We start from the raw sequence: 20,624 nt of genomic DNA, 5'->3' as shown, positions 1-20,624 counted from the left end.
CAGATGTGGAGATGTTACCTGGGGAGGGGAGAGGCCGGAACATGCCCCCGGCAGGGCGCCTGGTCTGGGGGTAGCTGGGGATCTTTGGCCTGGCCCCCTGGTCTGGCCCTGGGTGGCTCGGGGCTACGTCCGTGGAGGGGTGGGGGTGGGCCATGCCAACCTCCTGGGCGTCTGATTCTAGTGGAGAAAACAAGACAAACACAAGACTCTGTTTCTGTGACACTGCAAACATCCATTCTGTTGTATGAGGGGAAAAGCTGTGTGTAACCGATGTGCAGGCCAAGAAAACCTAATCATGTTTCCGTGTGCAAGGAGGACCGGTGATCATGTGCGTGGTCGGGTCAAGGGTCAAGGGTCGGTGTCTTGTAACAACAAGCGTGACCGGGTGCAGCCGACGACGGACGGTCTTCATGACGGAGCTGAACCCGGCGTGTTAGTGCTGGGTCGGAGCAAAAGCAAGGACCAGAGTTGAATGACCAGACTCACCAGACTGTGGACAGGGGCTGTGTACGATGGTGCGGTTCTCTCCCTGGTCCGGCTGCTCCTCCACAGGTTTCTCTGGGACCGGCGGCCGGACCTCCCGGACCGTACAGGTGTACTTGCACCGCCTCAGCGGGTTCACCGTGCTCCAGTACCAGCGAGAACACCTGGGGAGATGAGATTAGATTAGATTCAACTTTATTGTCATTGTGCAGAGTACAAGTACAGAGACAACGAAATGCAGTCTGGTATACGTCTAACCAGAAGGGCAAAAAAAGCAGAAAAGTGCAATGTGAAACCCTTATATTGTCTTTAAATTTACCATAGTGTGTGTGTGTGTGTGTAATTGACTGTTGGAAGCTACTTACTGATAGCCGACAGGGAAGAGCTTTCCTTGGCTAGCAGACAGCTCGGTTAGCATACCTAGCTTATCCACCTGTAAAGAACCTGGACAGAGGAAGACACGGAGGATCAGCAACGATTCACCAACGACCACTTGAGTTAACACACCTTGCTGCTCACACACACACACACACACACACACACACACACACACACACACACACACACACACACAACTTATAGCTAGCTAGTCATGACACCCACCTATCATCATGTTGATGGACTCGGGCTCCAGCCCTGTGAGGAACTTCCTGCGGAGACTGATGCCCTCAAAGTCCACGTACACCCTCCGGTTCACCTCGAACCCCTGGCCTGTGATGGTCTGGGACGGGACAACAGCAAGACACACACATGAGATACAGACACACACACGAGATACAGACACACACACGAGAGATACACACACACACACACACACACACACACACACACACACACACACACGAGAGATACACAAACTCACACGATACACACGAGAGGAAATGCCTTCCAGATGACTAAACGTAACAGATGGCGCCAGTTTCTCTGCAACCAATCCAGGAGTCTAGGTCTAATCTAGGTCTGAGAAAACCCTAGCCCTACTCCTGGACTAGACAGCACTGTCAACGGACATTGAACATGGACTTTACCACAGGACTAGGATTAGGTTTAATCTGGGTCCAAACTTAATCTGGGTCCGTACGCCCCAGGGCTGTTTACCTTGCCACTGATGAGCTCTCTGTGTTTGTAGCAGTAGACCTTCTTGTCGTCCTGGAACACACACTTGCGGGCGCGGGCGCACATGTAGTGATAGTTACTCTGGCAGGAGGTGAGACAGCAGCCCACTGTGGCACCTGTCTGGTTACAGCGCTCACACCGCTGAGGGAGACAGACAGACAAGTTAGGCAGACAGACAGGTTAGGTCACCTGTCTGGTTACAGCGCTCACACCGCTGAGGGAGACAGACAGACAAGTTAGGCAGACAGACAGGTTAGGTCACCTGTCTGGTTACAGCGCTCACACCGCTGAGGGAGACAGACAGACAAGTTAGGCAGACAGACAGGCAGACAGGTTAGGTCACCTGTCTGGTTACAGCGCTCACACCACTGAGAGAAAGATACAGGTTAGAGGTTAGAGGTTAGAGAGAGAGAGAGAGAGAGCAAGAGGGGGGGAGAGAGACAGGTTAGAGAGAGAGAGGGGGGGGGAGAGAGAGAGAGAGAGAGAGAGGGAGAAAGAGACAGGTTAGAGAGAGAGGGGGGGGAGAGAGAGAGAGGGTAAAGGACTGTACTAGAGAGAGTAAACAGGGGGAGACTGACCATGAAGCGCCCCCTAGCGACGGCACTGTGCACGTGCATCAGAGATCCATTGTCCTCCTCAAACACCTCGGCCGACCACATGGAACAGTTGACGTGAGCCCACTCATTCTGACCCAGGTACAGCAGCCTGCCCGCCTCCTGGAGAACACACACACGCACACGCACACGCACACGCACACGCACACGCACACACGAAAAGGAGGTTACACACAGCTCAGGGGTAGATTTTCGCTACTTTCTCTCTCTCTTTCTATCCATCCATCCCTCCATCTAGATTAGCCAGTACATGTATTTTCTATGACTATAAGCTTGTCATTTTTTGTGTTGAAAGTGTTTGAGGACGCGTTGAGCTGAGTTGAGAAAAAAGCCTTTTATAGCTGTTCTTCACAAACCTAAAACTGGATAAAAACCCACTTGCATTGATTCATGCCAAAACAAGCAAAAAATACAGCTAAAACTCTGAAATAACTGAGGAACATAATGTTGCTTTTGTTTTACCAATGATGTCATTAGATTAGATTAAAAACAGTTACTCTGTCACTACAAAGAATCAGTTTCATTTACAGAGCGTTTCTGTTTACAGACCAGCTGGACATGGTGGCACCAATCCTGCATTCTTTGGGGAGGGAACCCTGAACTGGTCCAAATGCCTTTATAAGGGCCGGATCCTCAGACCGGATCAAACCCAAGAGGGGGCTGGTGGAGGCAGAAATCGGAGGACGGGCTCATTGTAATGCATGGAACGGAATGAGGAATGGTATTAAATGTGTGTGGTTGATACCATTCATCACTCCGTTCAATGTATTACAGTGAGCTGGTGAGTCCTCCGATTTCTGCCTCCACCAGCCTCCCCCTGTTCACACCCCATCTATGGGTGCAGGCTAGTTCAAATCAAATCAAACTTTATTAGTTGCTTATATCACATACAGTTGTAAGTGACCAAGTGAAATGTTTTGGGATCTTGCTCCACGCTCAACAACAGCAGCAACAACAATTCAATAATTAGTAATAAAAGTCACAAAAGTAACAATAAAGGGACAATAGTTGTACAATAATGTCAGTTTGCAATCATTTTAAAAAAATATATGTTTTAAGGGCATTTCTGCTTTATTGGGATAGAGACAGTAGAGATTGACAGGAAGGAGGGAGAGAGAGAGAGAGAGGAGGGATGACATGCAGGATGTGTCGAACCAGGGACCTCAGTGTGCTACGCCACGAAGCGCCCCCTGTCAGTGTGCTACGCCACGAAGCGCCCCCTGTCAGTGTGCTACGCCACGAAGCGCCCCCTGTCAGTGTGCTACGCCACGAAGCGCCCCCTGTCAGTGTGCTACGCCACGAAGCGCCCCCTGTCAGTGTGCTACGCCACGAAGCGCCCCCTGTCAGTGTGCTACGCCACGAAGCGCCCCCTGTCAGTGTGCTACGCCACGAAGCGCCCCCTGTCAGTGTGCAATAATGTCAGATGTCTTCTAATCATGGGGTGGGGTAGGGGGGTGGTTATGGCAGGCAGGTCAGGCAGATGTTTTCTGATTGTGGGGTGGGGGGGTTCGGGGGGGGGCAGGGTCACGTCTACTTACATTGGGCTTGGCATCTCCATACTTCTGGCACAGGGCGCATTGCCTCTCATCGTCCTTGGACCAGCCTGTGTCCAGGTCGGCCTTGGACAGCCTGGGACGACCCTTCTTCCCTGGGAGGTAGAGGGGAGGGAAGAGAGGGGAGGGAAGGGGGAGGAGAGGAGAGGAATTCTCATTGCAGTGTTTCTTCCCTGTATCTTAGTCATGTTGGAAAGGACAACTTTGCCTCACATATATTTTCCCAAAATATTGTAGTCATTGTCAGTCAGGTTTGGTAAGCATATGGGTTGGAGATTAAATCTATTGAGATTAAATCTATTTTCATGAGTCATGAAGAGCCTTACTTCGGTCCTTTGCAGCTTGGCCATATAGTAACATGTCCTCATTCGTACCTTTGAGCTTGGCCATATAGTAACATGTCCTCATTCGTACCTTTGCAGCTTGGCCATATAGTAACATGTCCTCATTCGTACCTTTGCAGCATGGCCATATAGTAACATGTCCTCATTCGTACCTTTGCAGCATGGCCATATAGTAACATGTCCTCATTCGTACCTTTGAGCTTGAGTCGGAGCGCCCTGCTGGTCTTGTAGTGGTTCCTGCTGATTGGTTCGCTGGTCAGAGGGGCGGAGAGGTGGAGAGGCTCCTCCTCCTCCTGTTTGACCTCCAGGGGGCGTATCGGAGCGTTGCCCGCCTGCAGGGTCCCCAGGGGGGGTCGTGACCTTGGTTCCTCCCTCTCACGCCACTGGGCGTACACATGCTCTGTGGTGGGGGGTTGGACCGCGTGGGAGAGCATCCCACTGTATGGGAGGGGGGGAAGGAGGGGTCGGGAGATGGGGGGGAAGGAGGGGTCGGGAGATGGGGGTGTGAGAGGGAGAGAGGGATGGAGGAGAAAGGATAGAATGGAGGGATTGGGAGAGAGGGATGGAGGAGAGAAGGATAGAATGGAGGGATGAAGAGAGGAAAAAAATCCAGTCAGAAATCATGTGTTGCATTCATACACGGCCAAATCCTACCTTGAACATGCATGACTCAAATTGTAATAATAATCTTGCATTGACTGTAAAGCCAGACACACACAGAAACACACACACACACACACACACACACACACCCTAACCTTAACATACCACTCTAGTCACTCTTCTAACCACCAGTGCAGCAGCCTACACTGAGCTGTCTGTCTGTCTGGGTGCCTGTCTGTCTGGGTGCCTGTCTGTCTGTGTGCCTGTCTGGTTGTGTGCCTGTCTGGTTGTGTGCATGCCTGCCTGGTTGTGTGCGTGCCTGCCTGTCTGCCTTTCTGTCTGCATGCCTGTCTGTCTGTCTGCGTGCCTGCCTGCCTGTCTGCATGCCTGTCTGTCTGTGTGTCTGTCTGCGTGTCTGCCTGCCTGTCTGTCTGTCTCTCTATGTGCCTGTCTGCGTGCGTGCCTGCCTGTCTGCGTGCGTGCCTGTCTGTCTGCGTGCCTGCCTGTCTGCGTGCCTGCCTGTCTGCGTGCCTGCCTGTCTGCGTGCGTGCCTGCCTGTCTGCCTGCGGAGCGTGTCAGAGGGGGACCTGACGCAGGAGGGGACCTGCCCTGCTTTTAACACACAAGAAGAGAGAGACACCGTAAGCAACATTCAACCGCAATAAAAAAACACAGGCTCACTAGCGCCTTGTCTAGACTGATGTGAACCATATGTCCTGGTTTCCTGTTTACTACCAAGCTCTTTGTAGTGGCCTGTTTTTGAACGGTCTGTTTTTGAACGGTCTGTTTACTACCAAGCTCTTTGTAGTGGCCTGTTTTTGAACGGCCTGTTTACTGTATGTCCATTAAAGGACGGAACATTGCCAACCACTCAACACGTCCACCGCCACCAACAGTACAAACATGCCTCCACATGGGTCCAAGTATTTGAAATACTGCGTTTTGCTTCAGACTGCCCGGGAAGGCCAGAGGGGAAGGGTTTGCACTTCGGGGACTGTTCCTTTGGTTCCATTGAGTTTGCCCGACACAATCGAGCATGGCAAAGTATAGTTGAACGAGGGCCAGATATTAGGGACTGTTTACGTTTACTGTTTACATTTACTGTAAACAGTGACTGTTTAAAAAGAAGTACTTTAGTTGTTTATCTTCTAACCTGTTTTTCCCCACTGTCTCCATTTCAGGGATGATAGAGAACATTAAAATAATGGACAGTGTTATAATTCATTGTGGTGAGAGCCAGTTTGGCTGTCAAACACCACCATTTCCATGTGTTGCAGCACAAAACAGAAAGTGACATTGCACTTCACCAGCGTATTCAACCAGCTCATGAGGAATGTGGAAACACACGACAGTGCACGGATGTGGGAGGGGAGCTTCGAGACTCCAGATAAACTGTCCTTCTAGTCTCCTGTTGGAATTCCCATTGATTTCGATTGAGGAAACACACAATCAGCTTCAGTGTTCGGTCAGACAGGACGTAGTTGGTCATGCCCAGGCGCAGGGATGATTCAGCAAGCTGTGTTTGGAGAGGGACTCTGTTTCTGAATCTGGTATGCAGCCCTCATGGTTGTTAAACCACTGAGTCACGTTATCATGATGAATGTGGTGAGGTAAATCCTTAGTTAAACCTCTACGTTTCCCAGAAATGGGGTTTATGTTTAAGGACTTAGTCATGGAAGTATTGATTTCCATGTGTACAACTATTTCCAGTTGAGTGAGCCTGGCGGACGTCCTGAAGAAGTCGCCCCCTCATCATTTGTCAGTTCCTTTGCGATTGTAATGTGTCTGAAGAAATCGCTCCCTCGCCATTCCTTCGCGATTGTAATGCGTCTCACGCCTTGTCCTTTGTTGGGAATGACATTTAAGGAGAAGGACAGCGAGATGTTCTTTGAGTTTTGGGGCAGGCCCGTCACCGGCACCATTCTCTAGTTGTCCTTGACGCACGTTAGCATATGGTTAAAACTTATAGCATAATATGTTGCTTTTAAACTGTTGAATTGATTATTTTGTTGACGCTCTACTTCATTCTTCCTGTGTGTATTAGAGTGAGGTTGTGTGCTAGATAAAGGTTCTGTTAATACAGGACGACATCACCGTGACCAGGTTCTCCCATGTGACGTCCACATGCATCGTTAACGACGCGTACAGTGAGTCAGCTCCAGATATCAGCGTAAACTAAACTTAACACGAGGCTGTGGTAAAAAATAGCATTTTGGGTATTCTTAATGGAACCTAGGGTCCGATATGATCGATTGCCTGTCACACGGGGATGAGCAAAGCATTATCAATCATCATTAATCATGACATATCTTTTGGAATCAGATATGACCGTGTGTTAGTTGGTCATGTGACCACTTGTGTTGAGTTTGTTCGATCATGTCCATCACTGGTAGAAGTCGTCATTGGGGATAAATGTCTTATGTTTGACCCGTCATCTATTCTTCAGGGTTTTATTTTCATATTCTATATTTACAGTTCACACCCCGCCTGGAGGCACCGCAGGCCTGACAGAGCGGAGGTTACTTTACTACAGGGGAGGCTGGTGGCGGTAGAAATCGGAGGACAGGCTCGTTGTAATGCATGGAATGGAATGAGGAACGGTATCAAACATTCGTTTGACACCATTCCTCCGACTTCTACCTCCACCAGCCTCCCCTGCTTTACTCCTCCACCTCTGACTGACTCTGGTGGCCCCAGAGGGACATTCTGTTTGCAGCATAATATAAAAATAAAAAGGTGTTACTAACAAGACAATAATAATAATAATAATAATAATAATAATAAATGCCATTTAGCCGATGCTTTTATCCAAAGCGACTTACATTGCAGTGAGTTCATATATTTCAGTATATATGGTCCCAGCAGGAATCAAACCCACAACCTAAGCGTTGTTAGCACCATGATCTACCAACTGAGCCACAGAGGACCATAACAATATACAATTGAGCAGGACCACCAGGACCACCAGGGCCACCAGGGCCACCAGGGCAGGCAGGGCCACCAGGACCACCAGGGCCACCAGGGCCACCAGGGCCACCAGGACCACCAGGGCAGGCAGGGTGTTCTCTGGGGTGACTGACCTGGGCAGGGCTTTGGTCCGGGGGTCCCACACCTTCAGGTCCTGGCTGTTGAACCAGCTGAACACCTCCTCCAGAAGCTGCAGAGAGAGACAGCACAGAGGACACAGTCAATATACGGAGGCATGCAATGTGTGTGTGTGTGTGTGTGTGTGTGTGTGTGTGTGTGTGTGTGACTAATAATGATTAAGGCTCAACAGTAAAATCAATCTTGCTTCATCTACAGTGTCTACAAGACATTTCTGAAACAGTGCGTGTGTGTACACGTGTGTGTGTGTGTGTGTGTGTGTGTTACCTTCAGGTAGTAGGACCGTGCCAGGGCGGTAGGCCTCTCCTCCTCAGGGAGCCTCTCCTCCAGCTCCAGCCTCCTCCTCACCACCTCAACCACGTCCTCATGGAAGGATTTCTGGACAGGGGAAACAGCAGCGTTACTCCACAACAACATGGGACAGCAGACCAACAGACGCTTGGATAGAATCCCTCATTCTAGAGGGTGTATCTGTTGTTGCTGTTGACGACCATAGAACGGGACAGAGGGCTAGTTTCTAAAAACCCATATTGAGACCAGAATTAGACAGGGGCTAGTTTTCTAAAAAAAAAAAGAAAAAAAAAAAAAAAGAAAAAAGGTTGGTGGAGATGGAAGGGGGGGACATGTGGCCTCTTACCAGAGTAGTGTAGAGGCCCTGGTCAAACTTCTTGCCCACAGCGCGGAGGTCGCAGGCCGGCTGGCCCTCTAGCCCGTCCTCTGGGTCTGGGTCTGTCTGGCTGGCACACTGCAGAGGAGGGAGGGAGGGGGGGGGGAGAGAGAGAGAGAGGTCTCTAACATGGTACAAGTGACCAGGTGGAGGTGAGCAGGCAGGCTCACACCTTCTCCACCCCCGCCCTCAGCTCTGTGTTAACATGTCTATGGTAATATCTAACGTACAGGTGTGTGTGCGCCAGGTGTGTGTCCTACCTGAGTACAGGTGACCAGGTGCTGTGTGAGGGTGGAGGTGAGCAGGCAGGCTAGCACCTTCTCCACCCCCGCCCTCAGCTCTATGTCCAGCAGCTCCCTCCAGGCGCTGGGCTGGGAGAGACTGCATGGGCGACAGGAGTACACCACACTCTCTGGTAGGCTGGACAGGATCTCATACAGGTCATCTGGGGAGGGGAGGGGAGGGGGAGAGGGGAAGGGGAAGGGGAGAGGAGGTAGAGAAGAGGGGAGGGGTAGAGGAGGGGAGTTGAGGGTGGAGGAGAGGGGAGGGGGAGAGGAGAGGGGAGGAGAGGGGAAGAGTATTAGAATATTGAGATTTTTAGACCACATGGTGTGTGTTGGTGTTTGTTGGAGGAAGTAATCCACAGGTTATCACAGTGTAAAATACCATTCCTACCATGGGATTTCTAGGTTAAGAATACCTGGTCATGTCTGTACTGTGTAGAAGTGAAACAGACGTCAAGATGTTGCAAACGGTCGCCCCGCAATTGTGAGTCGCTCCAACCGAGCCTCTGACCTCTGACTTGCCAACACACATGACCGTCTTCTTAAGCACGCGAGACGAACCAGACACCAGCATTGTGATATCTCTTGAACCAGACACCAGCATTGTGATATCTCTTGAACCAGACACCAGCATTGTGATATCTCTTGAACCAGACACCAGCATTGTGATATCTCTTGAACCAGACACCAGCATTGTGATATCTCTTGAACCAGACACCAGCATTGTGATATCTCTTGAACCAGACACCAGCATTGTGATATCTCTTGAACCAGACACAAGCATTGTGATATCTCTTGCGAAAGTCTAAGTCTAAAAAATAAGGAGGAAGCAGCACTCAAGGACATCAGCTGTGACCTGTCACAACTCCTCTTCATCCCAATAGCCAACCACGAACACGGGCAACCTCGAACACGGGCATGGCCGACCGCCTCTGTTGAAAGGTGAGTATCAGCATCGCCACGTTGTTGAATCACCAGGGTTAATAAGAGGCAATAAGAACCATCACAAAGGATGACGCGTACGGACTGACGAAGCTTCTCCAGAGACCGGGACTAAGGCGCGGGTGGTTGGGTGTTTCCACCACAGTGTACATTACAACCCTAACCCTAACCCAGAGACCGGGACCAAGGCACTGGTGGTTGGGTGTTTCCACCACAGTGTACATTACAACCCTAACCCTAACCCAGAGACCGGGACCAAGGCACTGGTGGTTGGGTGTTTCCACCACCCAGGGTGATTCTCAGGACCTGCCGGAGAGTCACGAGGAGGAATCGATCGGGGTCATTCAGAATGTGTTTGGGGTCGTTCTCACAGACGGAACACAAAAGTCTGAGGCTTTGGGCGAGGCAACGGCACCCACAGTGATGGCGGTAAAGCTGCCATCACAATGTGGGTTATTTAACAGGAACTGACAATTACCTCATGTTCTCTATGGGAAACAGCAGTGCTGTTCGGTGAGTCATTTAAAAACTGTTCTGTGTCAGATGAAGTCATGGGAACACACAGCTGAGCATGTGAGACTCATGCCAAAGCATCCTGTGTGGCTCAGTTGGTAGAGCAGGGCACTGGTAATGCAGATGTTGTGGGTATGACTCCCGCCGGGACCGTAATTAAAAATATATATATACAGTACCAGTCAAAAGTTTGGACCCAAACTTGCCAAGAGTGTGCAAAGCTGTCATCAAAGCAAAAGGTGGCTACTTTGAAGAATCTAAAATATAAAACATATTCTGGTTTGTTTAACACTTTTTTGTTTACGACATAATTCCATATGTGTTCCTTCATAGTTTTGATGTCTTCAATCATCTACAATGTAGAAAATAATAAAAAGAAAAGAAAAACCATTGAATGAGAAGGTGTGTCCAAACCTTTGACTGGTACTGTAGGTATAATTTTCTGTAAGTGGCGTTGGATAATACCCATCTGCTGAAGATGACATCACCAGTGAGGAAGTCACATTGGCATGGCTCCAGTGGGGACAGCATGGGAAGGTGCAGCACACGCTCGCAGGGGTCTCACCAAAGACCGGAAGCGTGGCGTGTCATGGCGTGGCGTGGCGCTGTGCCCCGCTGCGAACTTGCCGGCTATATTTAGGAACGGTAACAGTAACTACCGCTGATCGCCAACGACACGGCTGTTAAAAGACGAAAGTGAAAGGCGTCACGACGTCCCTCCGTGAACTCTGAGTTTCAGCTGTGTGATTGGGTGACTTTGACTTGAACAAACACGATGGCCATGCTGTTCAAACATCCTTGGGGGAGAACCCTGTGTTAGCATGGGGGAACACATCCAGACATAACACCCCCAGAGAGAGAGAGGGAGAGGGAGAGAGAGAGAGAGAGAGAGAGACAGAAAGAAGAGAGCGAGACAGAGAAGAGAAAGACAGACAGACAGACAAAGAGAGGGAGAGAGGGAGGGAGGGAGGGAGGGAGTAGCCACCTGTCAAGTCTTCACACTTGGCGTGGACCCAGTGGTTGCAGGTGCCGCACTGCATCATCTGGCTGTCATAGTCGTTGTCCTCGTAGCACTTGGAGCAGATGGGACAGTAGTTGCCTGGATACGGAGGACAGGAGAGAGACAGACAGGGGGGGACAGGAGAGGACAGGAGAGACAGACAGGAGGGGACAGGGGAGGACAGGAGAGACAGACAGGGGGGGACAGGAGAGGACAGGAGAGACAGACAGGAGGGGACAGGGGAGGACAGGAGAGACAGACAGGGGGGGACAGGAGAGGACAGGAGAGACAGACAGGAGGGGACAGGGGAGGACAGGAGAGACAGACAGGAGAGACAGAGAGGGGAAGACAGGAGAGACAGACAGGAGGGGACAGGGGAGGACAGGAGAGACAGACAGGGGGGGACAGGAGAGACAGACAGGAGAGACAGAGAGGGGAAGACAGGAGAGACAGACAGGAGGGGACAGGGGAGGACAGGAGAGAGACAGGGGGGGACAGGAGAGGACAGGGGAGGACAGGAGAGAGACAGACAGACGGGGACAGGAGAGAGACAGACAGGGGTCAGAAATGGTACATGATCATCAATATTATTGGTGTCAAGTGAAAGTTTATTGATCATATGCACAGGATATGGGATGTCGATTGTACCATGAAATGCTTACTTTGCCAGCTTACTCTCAACAGCGCACGTAAGAATATAAACACAGTAATAACACAGCTGTGTGTAACAGGCATAAAAAAACACATAAAATACTGAATAGTGAAAGCAATAGTTTATACGCCATCACATTGCCAGATTTGTATTTTTTACACGTTCTCAGATTTGAACCTACTGACACAGGGTGAGTTTCCTAGGAACATTACAGCACCGATATTATATTACACTGTTCATACTTACACTGTTCATCCTGCATTCTATTTATTCTGCTTATAATGTTACTGCTAATACATATACTGCTACACTGCACTACTTATACTGCACTACTATACTGCTCATATACTGCACTACCTGTATATACTGTTCACACTGCACTTTTCTGCTTTTTTGCACTTCCAGTGAGACGCTAACTGCATTTCGTTGTCTCTGTACTTGTACTCTGCACAATGACAATAAAGTTGAATCTAATCTAATCTAATCTAATCCTAGTGTGTGTCAGGTTTGAACCTGCTCGTACGGGGTGAGTTTCCTAGGAACGTTACAACACCAACATGACGTGTCTTCATCTTGGCCGAAAGTCTTAAAAGATCGTCTTGCTTTCGCAAGCTTTCAGGAAACCCACTCTGGTGAACCAGCATACACAACCTAGAAGGTATCCAACCCTCCCTCTGAGCATACCAGGAGAGGCTGGCGGGAGGTAGAGATCGGAGGCTACCTCCCCCAGCCTCCCCCAGCCTCCCCCGCTGCATGGCGGGTGTGTTCCCCTGTCTCACCCTGGTCGTGGAGCCGGGTGCAGTCTGGACACAGGCCCTTCTCATGGTCCCACTCTGTGTCCCAACTCTTCCCCGGGGTCACCCCGCAGCTCTTACACCTGATGCACGTCATACACACCTGCACACAGAGAGGAGCACGGCGAGCAGGCATTAGTAACGGAAGGCAGAGCAATGGATATTCCTCTGTAAACTTTGTACATCACTTCCTCTAAATGTGTTAATAACACCAGTACTTGTCGTGTGTGTGTGTGTGTGTGTGTGTGTGTGTGTGTGTGTGTGTGGGTAATAGCAGTCAGCAAAAAAGAGGAAAGTAAATCTGGCTCCCTTTGCAAATAAGGCAACCAGTGTATTACAGTATTTACGGTAAGTCATCGGGCAGCTAGTTTATTACAATACGCCCGGTAACCAAGTCATGAATGACACTTATAGGCTGTGTTAGTCGAGCAGTACTGTACGGTCTCCCAAGGAGTCAGAGAGAAGGTATTCTATGTCTATCTAGAGTAGAGAGAAGGTATTCTATGTCTATCTAGAGTAGAGAGAAGGTATTCTATGTCTATCTAGAGTAGAGAGAAGGTATTCTATGTCTATCTAGAACAGAGAGAAGGTATTCTATGTCTATCTAGAGTAGAGAGAAGGTATTCTATGTCTATCGAGAGGAGAGAGAAGGTATTCTATGTCTATCTAGAGTAGAGAGAAGGTATTCTATGTCTATCTAGAGTAGAGAGAAGGTATTCTATGTCTATCTAGAGTAGAGAGAAGGTATTCTATGTCTATCTAGAACAGAGAGAAGGTATTCTATGTCTATCTAGAGTAGAGAGAAGGTATTCTATGTCTATCTAGAGTAGAGAGAAGGTATTCTATGTCTATCGAGAGGAGAGAGAAGGTATTCTATGTCTATCTAGAGTAGAGAGAAGGTATTCTATGTCTATCTAGAGTAGAGAGAAGGTATTCTATGTCTATCTAGAGTAGAGAGAAGGTATTCTATGTCTATCTAGAGTAGAGAGAAGGTATTCTATGTCTATCTAGAGTAGAGAGAAGGTATTCTATGTCTATCTAGAGGAGAGAGAAGGTATTCTATGTCTATCTAGAACAGAGAGAAGGTATTCTATGTCTATCTAGAGTAGAGAGAAGGTATTCTATGTCTATCGAGAGGAGAGAGAAGGTATTCTATGTCTATCTAGAGTAGAGAGAAGGTATTCTATGTCTATCGAGAGTAGAGAGAAGGTATTCTATGTCTATCTAGAGTAGAGAGAAGGTATTCTATGTCTATCTAGAGTAGAGAGAAGGTATTCTATGTCTATCTAGAGTAGAGAGAAGGTATTCTATGTCTATCGAGAGTAGAGAGAACACACCCAGGCCCTCCTCCTCTTGTTGGGTTTGGGGTAGTTGGGTCCCAGGCAGGAAGGATGGTAGCAGTTCTGACACCGGTCACACTCCAACATGGGCTGGGCAGAACCAGAGATGCAACACTATAACATCACGGCATTATAACCACATTATAACGACATTCTAACAACATTATAACAGCATTATAACGACATTATAACGACATTCTAACAACATTCTAACAACATTCTAACCACATTATAACCACATTATAACAGCATTATAACAATTGTAACAGCGGTCACACTCCAACATGGGCTGGGGGAGACCAGAGATATGATGAGATATGACAACATAGCAGCGTCTGTCTGTCTGTCTGTCTGTCTGTCTGTCTGTCTGCCACCCACTCACCCAAGCCTGTAGTGTCTGTCTGTCTGTCTGTCCGTCCGTCCATCCACCCACCCCTCCACTCCCCCGCCCGCCCACCCATCCATCCACCCCTCTCTCTCTCTCTACCCACCCACCCCACCCATCTATTCATCGACCCTCTCCCTCCCTCCCTCCCCCTCAGCCTGTAGTATGTTATATCTGAGTCTCTCCCTCCCTCTCCCCCCCTCCCTCCCTCCCTCCCTCCCCCTCAGCCTGTAGTATGTTATATCTGAGTCTCTCTCTCCCCCCCTCCCTCTCCCCCCCTCCCTCCCCCTCAGCCTGTAGTATGTTATATCTGAGTCTCTCCCTCCCTCCCTCCCTCTCCCCCCCTCCCTCCCCCTCAGCCTGTAGTATGTTATATCTGAGTCTCTCCCTCTCCCCCCCTCCCTCCCTCCCCCTCAGCCTGTAGTATGTTATATCTGAGTCTCCCCCTCCTTCCCTCCCTCCCTCCCCCTCAGCCTGTAGTATGTTATATCTGAGTCTCTCCCCCCCTCCCTCCCTCCCCCTCAGCCTGTAGTATGTTATATCTGAGTCTCTCCCTCCCTCTCCCCCCCTCCCTCCCTCCCTCCCCCTCAGCCTGTAGTATGTTATATCTGAGTCTCTCCCTCTCCCCCCCTCCCCCTCAGCCTGTAGTATGTTATATCTGAGTCTCCCCCTCCTTCCCTCCCTCCCTCCCCCTCAGCCTGTAGTATGTTATATCTGAGTCTCTCCCCCCCTCCCTCCCTCCCCCTCAGCCTGTAGTATGTTATATCTGAGTCTCTCCCTCCCTCTCCCCCCCTCCCTCCCTCCCTCCCTCAGCCTGTAGTATGTTATATCTGAGTCTCCCCCTCCTTCCCTCCCTCTCAGCCTGTAGTATGTTATATCTGAGTCTCCCCCTCCTTCCCTCCCCCTCCTTCCCTCCCTCCCCCTCAGCCTGTAGTATGTTATATCTGAGTCTCCCCCTCCTTCCCTCCCCCTCCTTCCCTCCCTCCCCCTCAGCCTGTAGTATGTTATATCTGAGTCTCTCCCCCCCTCCCTCCCCCTCAGCCTGTAGTATGTTATATCTGAGTCTCTCCCTCCCTCTCCCCCCCTCCCTCCTTCCCTCCCTCCCTCCCTCAGCCTGTAGTATGTTATATCTGAGTCTCCCCCTCCTTCCCTCCCCCTCCTTCCCTCCCTCCCTCCCCCTCAGCCTGTAGTATGTTATATCTGAGTCTCCCCCTCCTTCCCTCCCTCCCTCCCTCCCCCTCCCTCCCTCCCCCTCAGCCTGTAGTATGTTATATCTGAGTCTCCCCCTCCCTCCTTCCCTCCCTCCCCCTCAGCCTGTAGTATGTTATATCTGAGTCTCTTCATACCTTGGAGTGCTTGTTCTTCCTCCCACAGACGTGACAGAACTTGCAGCGCCGGCAGCACCAGTTCTCCTTGTTCTCCTCTGAGGGGCGCTCCGTGGGGTCCAGACAGAACCGGTGGAACGGCTCACAACACACCTGGCAGTACAGCATCTAGAACAGGGACACACACACACACAGGGAAACAGACACACACGCACACAGGCAGACACACACACACACACACACACACACACACACAGGCAGGGGGACACACACAGACACACAGGCAGGGGGACACACACAGGGACACACACAGGGACACACACAGGCAGGGACACACACACACACACACACACACACACACACACACACACACACACACACACAGGGAAACAGACACACACACACACACACGCAGGGACACGCACACACACACACACAGGGAAACAGACACACACGCACACAGGCAGACACACACACACACACACACACACACACGAGAAGAGTCAGACATGTAAGGAAATTTGATCACAGAATGCTATCAAACAGGTCTGTCTGGTCATCACATGGGAACAGGTCTGTCTGGTCATCACATGGGAACAGGTCTGTCTGGTCATCACATGGGAACAGGTCTGTCTGGTCATCACATGGGAACAGGTCTGTCTGGTCATCACATGGGAACAGGTCTGTCTGGTCATCACATGGGAACAGTAAGTGTCCTCAGAGCCGCCTCAGAAACGGATCTCTCTGACTGGTGGTACTGGTATGATCTCTCTGACTGGTGGTACTGGTATGCTCTCTCTGACTGGTGGTACTGGTATGATCTCTCTGACTGGTGGTACTGGTATGCTCTCTCTGACTGGTGGTACTGGTATGCTCTGGTGGTACTGGTATGATCTCTTTGACTGGTGGTACTGGTATGCTCTGGTGGTACTGGTATGCTCTGGTGGTACTGGTATGCTCTCTCTGACTGGTGGTACTGGTATGCTCTGGTGGTACTGGTATGCTCTGGTGGTACTGGTATGCTCTCTCTGACTGGTGGTACTGGTATGCTCTGGTGGTACTGGTATGCTCTCTCTGACTGGTGGTACTGGTATGCTCTGGTGGTACTGGTATGATCTCTTTGACTGGTGGTACTGGTATGCTCTCTCTGACTGGTGGTACTGGTATGCTCTGGTGGTACTGGTATGCTCTCTCTGACTGGTGGTACTGGTATGCTCTGGTGGTACTGGTATGATCTCTTTGACTGGTGGTACTGGTATGCTCTCTCTGACTGGTGGTACTGGTATGCTCTGGTGGTACTGGTATGATCTCTTTGACTGGTGGTACTGGTATGCTCTCTCTGACTGGTGGTACTGGTATGCTCTGGTGGTACTGGTATGCTCTGGTGGTACTGGTATGCTCTCTCTGACTGGTGGTACTGGTATGATCTCTCTGACTGGTGGTACTGGTATGCTCTCTCTGACTGGTGGTACTGGTATGATCTCTCTGACTGGTGGTACTGGTATGCTCTCTCTGACTGGTGGTACTGGTATGCTCTCTCTGACTGGTGGTACTGGTATGCTCTGCGTGCCGTACAATACTATTTTTCTTGGGCAATAAACAATAAACGCTTTTAGCAAGACGTCTTATTTCACAAGGGGTGAAACTCCTACAGATGGTAACAATGAACACTGATTCACCAGACAGGGATGGAGCAGTCAACTCCCCCACTCTCACCTCAGAGGAACTGGAAGGCTGTGTTTACAACAGAGGTACATCTAAAACCACAGTGTAGGTGGAACCAACTATGGGTATGGGACCGTATATACTGGGACCCAGTATACAGTACCAGTCAAAAGTTTGGACACACCTTCTCATTCAATGGTTTTTCTTTATTTTTATTATTTTCTACATTGTAGATTAATATTGAAGACATCAAAACTGGAAGGAACACATCTGGAATTATGAACACATATGGAATTATGTAGTAAACAAAAAATAATATATTATTAATGTTAATATTATATTTTAGATTCTTCAAAGTAGCCACCTTTTGCTTTGATGACAGCTTCGCGCACTCTTGGCAAGTCTGTGTCCAAACTTTTGACTGGTACTGTTCATATTCCCACTGGGACCATATATAATGAAATGTGTGCACTCACTGCAATGTAAGTCGCTTTGGATAAAAGCTAAATGGCATATATTAGTATGGAATATTCTGGAATACCATATGCTAAACTCGGAGGTGGGGGGCGGGGGCGTTGGTTACCTCTTGCTGTCCTTTGCTGGCACACAGCAGGCAGACACAGGGGGGCATGAGGGGCACAGAGGTCAGGATACTCAGGCCTCCCATCAGCCACACGTTCTGGGGGGTACAGTCCTCCTACAGGGAGACAGGACAGGGTTATATACACACACAAATATACAGTTATACCTTTAGTGGGGGTACAGTCCTCCCAACAGAGACACAGGACATGGGGTTGGTTATCAGTGACACGAGGCCAACCCCTCAAAGACCAGAGGCAGAGTCCTGGAGGCTGGAGACAACTACATGTGGGGAACCTGCAGTGAGACGCTGCCCTCTAGTGGACAAACGGTGTAACAGCAGAACGGACACAGGTGTCACTATCACACCAAGCTGAGATGCTGATGCTACTGTAACGCCTGTTGAGAACCACTTGTGGGAAACGGTTGAGGTTTGAATGTCAGGTTTAATAGTTGTCAGGACTGATTCAACAGGGCTGACAAACGGGGCGACCTTGAATTAAAACAGAGAACTGACCAGAGACATAAGACCACTAGATCATACCTTGAATTAAACAGAGGACATAAAATAATAATAATCATAATACTTTTATTTATAGAGTGCTTTTCTAAACAAGGTTACATTATATAACTGACATTTAATATGTAATATAACTGACTACAGAGCCGTTGGATCTCTCCATCATACCTTGAAGTCCACTCTGATCTTGTGAGTGGGCTCGGAGGTCTCTCTGTCCCTCTGGTCGAAGCCATTGGCCAAGGCTGCCAGGACGCTGGGCGGAGTCTGCTCCAGAGGATTCTGGGAAATACACACGGGCATGAGTACGACACACCGCAAAGTTGAGGATCTCTACTTTCACCTCATAGTCATTGTTTGACTTAAAATCCAAACTTTTAGAGTATAGAGCAAAAAAAATAAAAAAATAAAAAAATAAAAAAAATGCGTCACTGTCCCCTGACTTACGCAGGTCACCGCACACATCAAGGCAAAGACAACACACAGGTAAAAAGGGTGGACTCTGATTGGAGCATTCACCTTCTCAGGTTTACGTCTCCCCGGGACTCGGTGAGGCCCCGCCCTGCGATGTCTCACTCCGTCATCAGACAGATCGCCAAGGAAACCGTCCAGAGTCACAAAGTCTAGAAAAACGCAAAACAACAATATTATAGTGAATTGTCATTTAGTTACCATGGGACCCGATGACAGACTCAACTAATGATTCAAAAGGTCAACCAGACATCTAACGACTCAACAATGACCACCTTCGTTCTGGATCATTCATTCATTCCTTCATTCATTCATACCTTCATACCTTCATTCATTCATTCATTCATTCATTCATTCCTTCATTCCTTCCCTCCCTCCCTCCCTCCCTCCCTCCCTCCCTCCCTAGGTGCCATTAATTGTACTCCTATCCTGCCCCAGATTAATTGTACTCCTATCCTGCCCCAGATTAATTGTACTCCTATCCTGCCCCAGATTAATTGTACTCCTATCCTGCCCCAGATTAATTGTACTCCTATCCTGCCCCAGATTAATTGTACTCCTATCCTGCCCCAGATTAATTGTACTCCTATCCTGCCCCAGATTAATTGTACTCCTATCCTGCCCCAGATTAATTGTACTCCTATCCTGCCCCAGATTAATTGTACTCCTATCCTGCCCCAGATTAATTGTACTCCTATCCTGCCCCAGATTAATTGTACTCCTATCCTGCCCCAGATTAATTGTACTCCTATCCTGCCCCAGATTAATTGTACTCCTATCCTGCCCCAGATTAATTGTACTCCTATCCTGCCCCAGATTAATTGTACTCCTATCCTGCCCCAGATTAATTGTACTCCTATCCTGCCCCAGATTAGTTGTACTCCTATCCTGCCCCAGATTAATTGTACTCCTATCCTGCCCCAGATTAATTGTACTCCTATCCTGCCCCAGATTAGTTGTACTCCTATCCTGCCCCAGATTAATTGTACTCCTATCCTGCCCCAGATTAATTGTACTCCTATCCTGCCCCAGATTAATTGTACTCCTATCCTGCCCCAGATTAGTTGTACTCCTATCCTGCCCCAGATTAATTGTACTCCTATCCTGCCCCAGATTAATTGTACTCCTATCCTGCCCCAGATTAATTGTACTCCTATCCTGCCCCAGATTAATTGTACTCCTATCCTGCCCCAGATTAATTGTACTCCTATCCTGCCCCAGATTAATTGTACTCCTATCCTGCCCCAGATTAATTGTACTCCTATCCTGCCCCAGATTAATTGTACTCCTATCCTGCCCCAGATTAATTGTACTCCTATCCTGCCCCAGATTAATTGTACTCCTATCCTGCCCCAGATTAATTGTACTCCTATCCTGCCCCAGATTAATTGTACTCCTATCCTGCCCCAGATTAATTGTACTCCTATCCTGCCCCAGATTAATTGTACTCCTATCCTGCCCCAGATTAATTGTACTCCTATCCTGCCCCAGATTAATTGTACTCCTATCCTGCCCCAGATTAATTGTACTCCTATCCTGCCCCAGATTAATTGTACTCCTATCCTGCCCCAGATTAATTGTACTCCTATCCTGCCCCAGATTAGTTGTACTCCTATCCTGCCCCAGATTAGTTGTACTCCTATCCTGCCCCAGATTAATTGTACTCCTATCC

The 20,624-nt window shown here is 49.2% G+C and overlaps 1 protein-coding gene across 3 annotated transcripts in view; it reads right to left on the bottom strand.

Annotated features, from left to right (window-relative positions):
• Positions 1–20,624, bottom strand: part of kmt2bb (lysine (K)-specific methyltransferase 2Bb) — a gene marked incomplete at both ends in the record, with an annotated part of 46,302 nt that overhangs the window by 11,518 nt on the left and 14,160 nt on the right. For all 3 annotated transcript variants that reach the window (XM_083678447.1, XM_083678448.1, XM_083678449.1), the window contains 19 exons: positions 19–177; positions 487–647; positions 849–927; positions 1,087–1,204; positions 1,582–1,740; positions 2,178–2,315; positions 3,752–3,861; positions 4,304–4,548; positions 7,794–7,870; positions 8,086–8,196; positions 8,456–8,563; positions 8,746–8,930; positions 11,210–11,323; positions 12,656–12,773; positions 14,008–14,100; positions 15,742–15,888; positions 17,969–18,082; positions 18,653–18,763; positions 19,001–19,104. In XM_083678447.1, coding sequence (XP_083534573.1) covers positions 19–177; positions 487–647; positions 849–927; positions 1,087–1,204; positions 1,582–1,740; positions 2,178–2,315; positions 3,752–3,861; positions 4,304–4,548; positions 7,794–7,870; positions 8,086–8,196; positions 8,456–8,563; positions 8,746–8,930; positions 11,210–11,323; positions 12,656–12,773; positions 14,008–14,100; positions 15,742–15,888; positions 17,969–18,082; positions 18,653–18,763; positions 19,001–19,104 — 2,451 coding nt within the window. The remainder of the gene's footprint in view (positions 1–18; positions 178–486; positions 648–848; positions 928–1,086; positions 1,205–1,581; positions 1,741–2,177; positions 2,316–3,751; positions 3,862–4,303; positions 4,549–7,793; positions 7,871–8,085; positions 8,197–8,455; positions 8,564–8,745; positions 8,931–11,209; positions 11,324–12,655; positions 12,774–14,007; positions 14,101–15,741; positions 15,889–17,968; positions 18,083–18,652; positions 18,764–19,000; positions 19,105–20,624) is intronic.

The sequence above is a fragment of the Argentina silus genome (assembly GCF_951799395.1).
Source record: "Argentina silus genome assembly, chromosome: 10".
Taxonomy (NCBI): Eukaryota; Metazoa; Chordata; class Actinopteri; order Argentiniformes; family Argentinidae; genus Argentina; species Argentina silus.
This window is presented reverse-complemented; position numbering and strand designations above follow the sequence as displayed.